The 4,462-nt window shown below is 40.2% G+C and overlaps 1 protein-coding gene across 1 annotated transcript; it reads left to right on the top strand.

Annotated features, from left to right (window-relative positions):
* Positions 1-1,934: 1,934 nt before the first annotated feature.
* LOC113332938 (clumping factor B-like) lies at positions 1,935-2,513 on the top strand. Its single transcript, XM_026579433.1, has one exon. The coding sequence runs from the start codon at positions 1,935-1,937 to the stop codon at positions 2,511-2,513; it is 579 nt and encodes a 192-aa protein (XP_026435218.1).
* Positions 2,514-4,462: the final 1,949 nt, after the last annotated feature.

Below are 4,462 nucleotides of genomic sequence, written 5' to 3'. Positions count from 1 at the left end.
TCTCTTTCAGACACACTTCCTGCGCCTCCATTTCCTCTATCTGAGTTAGGGACTGAATGATTGAGAAAATGAATTCTCTTCTGAATTCTAGGGTGTGGTAATGATAAGAAGTACCACAGGCACCCAGAACTCTGATAAGGGCTATCCATGTACTGTTTAGCATGTCAGTCTTACAAAACCGATAGTTCATCCTTCGCTCCTTCTTGCACAACATTAGCCTGCCCAATTGTCGCTTGGGAATCGATCTTTTTGCCATTTTCGCTCCAAATGAACGTTTTCTCCTTCTTTTGCTCCCAGGGACCCCATTGCACCTAATAACTCAAAACTAAACATAAGAGATGCAATTCACAAGGATAATAACAAAGAAAGCATAAATACTAGATATAAAATTAGGTGTTTTACAACACCTATCAATATCTGCATGTACTCTGAGAGACAATATTCTCAGTTAGAGGATTCGATGAGAGACCCGTGTCTCAATACTCACATCTGATTGCTGGATCAGGAGTTCGTATAATTATGGATTTACAATTTTAGCCTTTGTCAAAAATCCACCATCTACATTAAGTCCTCTGCTTAGTGAGGAAAGTTGTGTTCCTCAGTCAGCATTAAATGGTGATTTTCCGGTCATAAACAATATAAGTAATTGCACTTAGTCGCGAGTTAAGATGTTACCGGATTTTCATAGTACGAGCAAACCATGACTTGAATGAAGATCCCAGTGGCATGATAGATCATCGTTTAATGAGCATAAATTGGTGTTGAACCGCTGGTTTGGACGACGGGATCTTGGTCTTTTAGGATTCGTGGGTCGGGCTCAATAAGGAAATCCTTGTAAAATTAGGTTTTTGGAAACAAAATTTGATATAAAAGGGAATTAATTCCTTATTTTTTATTATTTTTTCCCACGACCAGCACCTTCATCACCTCTCCACCACCTTCACGCCAACAGCAGGAGGAGAAAATTTTCACGTCGGAGCACCGACCGCGCCGCCACCGTCCGGCCAACTTCCGGCCGGCGCCAACCAGGTGTGGATTTTTTTTTGCTGATTTTTATATGAGTTTCATGAAGTGATCATGTTGAAATCATATATGTGCATATATTAGTGCGAGTTTTGTTGAAAAACCCTCGTTTTTGAAAACGTATGTTCGTTTGATCGTTAGTTTTGAAAACTAATAATAATACCTGATTTAGGAGGGATTTTTTTTTTAATATATGTACACCTAGGTCCAGTGATAAAACTTAGTTTATGAGCTTTCATGTGAACCAAGGTTTTATCATAAAAAGAGTGAATTTTCATGAAACCGAAATAACCTTCGTTTTAGGGAATGACGATAGTACGAAGGAATTTTTTTTTTATACATGAACTTGTGTCCAGTGATAAAATTTTGTTTATGAGCTTTCATGTAAACCAAAACTTTATCTTATAAGGTGTGAGCTCTCACAAAATTGAAATAAACCTTCGTTTTAAAGACGAACGACGATACGAAGGAAAAGAGTTTTTTTTATATAAAATCATGGTATGTCCATGAAGAATATATTTGCATACAAAACCGTGACATGCTTTCACGGAAAAGAGTGTACTTTTTTTTGCGTGAGTTATTATTTCATGTTTTGTAAACATATATTTTCAAAACTGATTTTTGAATAATGTTCAAAGTAAACAATTATTTATGATGAGATATTGTTTTAGTTTTTCATAATTCCATGGTGAATGTTCACGCAGTAGAAATGTTCATGATTTTATGAAAATCTAAGTTTCGTTCGTCTTTTGCAGGTTTCGAAGAAACAAACGAGTTTTGAAGTGTTTAACTCTTGGATTACCACTATCACTGTCGTTAGTGGAATCGTAAAGAGGTAAGAGTTAAGAATTACCATTTTTGCAGATGGATTCACTTGCATGTTGATAATTTTATGCTCCTGGTTTCAGAAAATGTCAACTTCCAGCGGCAACAATTACGATTATTATTACTCCTTTTCCTCCTCCAGCTCCTCTGATGAGGATTCCAAAGCTTCTGTAGCCAAATCGAAAGATAAGACAACTCATGATGAGGGAGCGAAGTCTAGCGTACCCTTGAATGATCGCAGGGTCACTTATACTGAACTTAAGAAGAGGAAGGCTGAAGATGATGAAGCCGAGAATCGTCAGCGTAGAAGGGATCGAATCAGGCGCCGAGTACAAGCGGCTGAGGAGAGACGTCAATTCCTTGATGGGGTACCCTCTGACTCTGATGCTGATGTTTCTGAAGAGGAGACTGCGTGGGTATTTACAGAGCACAAGATCAAGCCCGACCGATACGAAAGAGAGTTTCGGAGGACCATGAAGCAAATTGAAGCCGAAGCTGAAGCAGAAGAAGACTCAGACTCAGATGATGATCCTGAGGCTCGTCCAGACTTCATCCCTGATGCTGATTCCGACGAAGAGGAAGATAGCGATAACAAATCTGATGAATCGGATGATGAGAAGGACAGTGATGACGAATCTGACAATTCGGATGAGTCTGACGAGTAGCTTTACTTCTATCTTCTTTAAACATTTGAATGTTCTTTATCCTTCGTAGTAGACATTTCTTTGATGATTTGGATGACTTTGATTTAGAGCTAGGGATTTCTTCTGAACAATAAATATTTTATTAATGTTGATTCCTTCTGATCGAAAGAAACGGACCAATGTCCATGCGCCTGAATCCATCATACTCTCTTTTGATGATTTCCGTCTTGTGAGAAGTACCAAAATACGGTTAAGAGACACGGGACGTGTAGAGAGCTGTGTGGCCATTCTCTGACTATGCCGTTGTCAGTCCCCGGTGTGTTATTTTCCTCCGCATCTTCAGTATTGATCTCGTTTGAAGCTTAGGGTTTTCGCGAAGCCCGTAACTGAACTGACTGTTCGTAGAAGATAAACATCCACCGTGTGTAATATATATCTTCGAGACTTTGAGTCTATCATCTACGTGAATATTTTCTCCATTCCTGAGTCAGTTTCATCGTGCAGAGAAATTCCGATCATACCTTGTCATCGCTATGTCGAGCAGTAGTATTTATTCTCGAGATGATCCTCAGTCAAAACGTGAAATAGAAGCGTCCATCTCAGTAAGTTGTATACCTTTTTCGTCTATGTCTGATCGATATTATCTGATCATAAGAAAATGATTTGTTGCAGGATAAACAGAAGAATTCTTCGTCTCATAATTCGAGGCCCAAGCGGACTGTTAGAGCTCCTGCCCGGTACAGGTCGGCTTATGCAGAGGTTGGATCATCTGTAAGCACCCTTACAACCCTTGCAGTTCCACTATGCTCAATTTCGGTAAAATTAAATACTTCTCAGTTTCGTCGCAGGCGGATGTTCGTGTCGTCGTTGATGCCAGAAGGAGAAGGAGTGGAAATTCTGTGACCGTGGTTGAGGTTGAAGACATCAACATCCGAGTTGGTGAAGACTATACAGAATCCGTAGAGATTGAACACAGGGTTCACGCTCGTGAATATCCAACAACTGGACTATCGTTTGAAGCTCCTATGATCAATAATTTCCCGGACAATGAGGTGGTTGGTGGATTCGTCATCCCCAAGTGTCACACGCCTCTTTACACCAAGATCTGGAAAAGATATGGACATATTGCTACGACCGAGGTATGGAAGGGTTTTCTACCAACCCTCCTAACTACAGTTGCAGGGCTGTTACCGATCATTGAGGAGATGGACCAGATACGCCTGCGAGATGTCAAGAATCAGGAATTGCACATGTGGTATGAGATGATTTCGAACTGCGAGACATTGCGGTTCAATGTAGGATGGCTTCGTCATCGGCTCAAGATAATCAAGATTCATAAGGAGGTGGAGGCTGCTGATGCGATTTCTCTGACCACTGCTTTACTAGAGGAGGAGAAAATGCTTGCTTTGGAGTCGGCACGGGTTGAGAAGGCGGTGCAGGAATTGAGGACGAAAACCAAAAGTTTTCAGAAGAAGCTTTACATGGTTACTTACAGAGATTACCCATTGTTGGATTGTTTGCTCTGAGTGAGCATTTATGATTGTTGTTTTTGAATAGGTTTAAGCTTCTAGTTAGGTGGAATAATTGATCATGATATGAAGGAATTTTGCTCATTTATGAAATGTTTAATGAACAAAGGAGCATTTGCACGCTCTTTGGAGGAATGAAAATTACATTTTTGAAAATGCTTGAAATGATGAAAAGGTAATTGCTTTCATGAATCAGGCGTAATAGGCTTTGAGCCGTTTTCTATTGATTATATTCCCTTCCACTCCTCCATCCACAGCTAAGATCCCGTAGTACCCACTGGATACTGCCTTGATGACTACATATGGTCCCTCCCATTTCGGAGAGAACTTGTGAGCGGGCATATCTTGTTGAATGTGCATTGCTGTCTTTAATACCAGATCTCCTACTTGAAATGTTCGAGGTCTTACCATTTTGCTGTAGGCCCTGGAGATCCTTTGTTT

Source organism: Papaver somniferum, unplaced genomic scaffold (genome assembly GCF_003573695.1).
Source record: "Papaver somniferum cultivar HN1 unplaced genomic scaffold, ASM357369v1 unplaced-scaffold_132, whole genome shotgun sequence".
Taxonomy (NCBI): Eukaryota; Viridiplantae; Streptophyta; class Magnoliopsida; order Ranunculales; family Papaveraceae; genus Papaver; species Papaver somniferum.
This window is presented reverse-complemented; position numbering and strand designations above follow the sequence as displayed.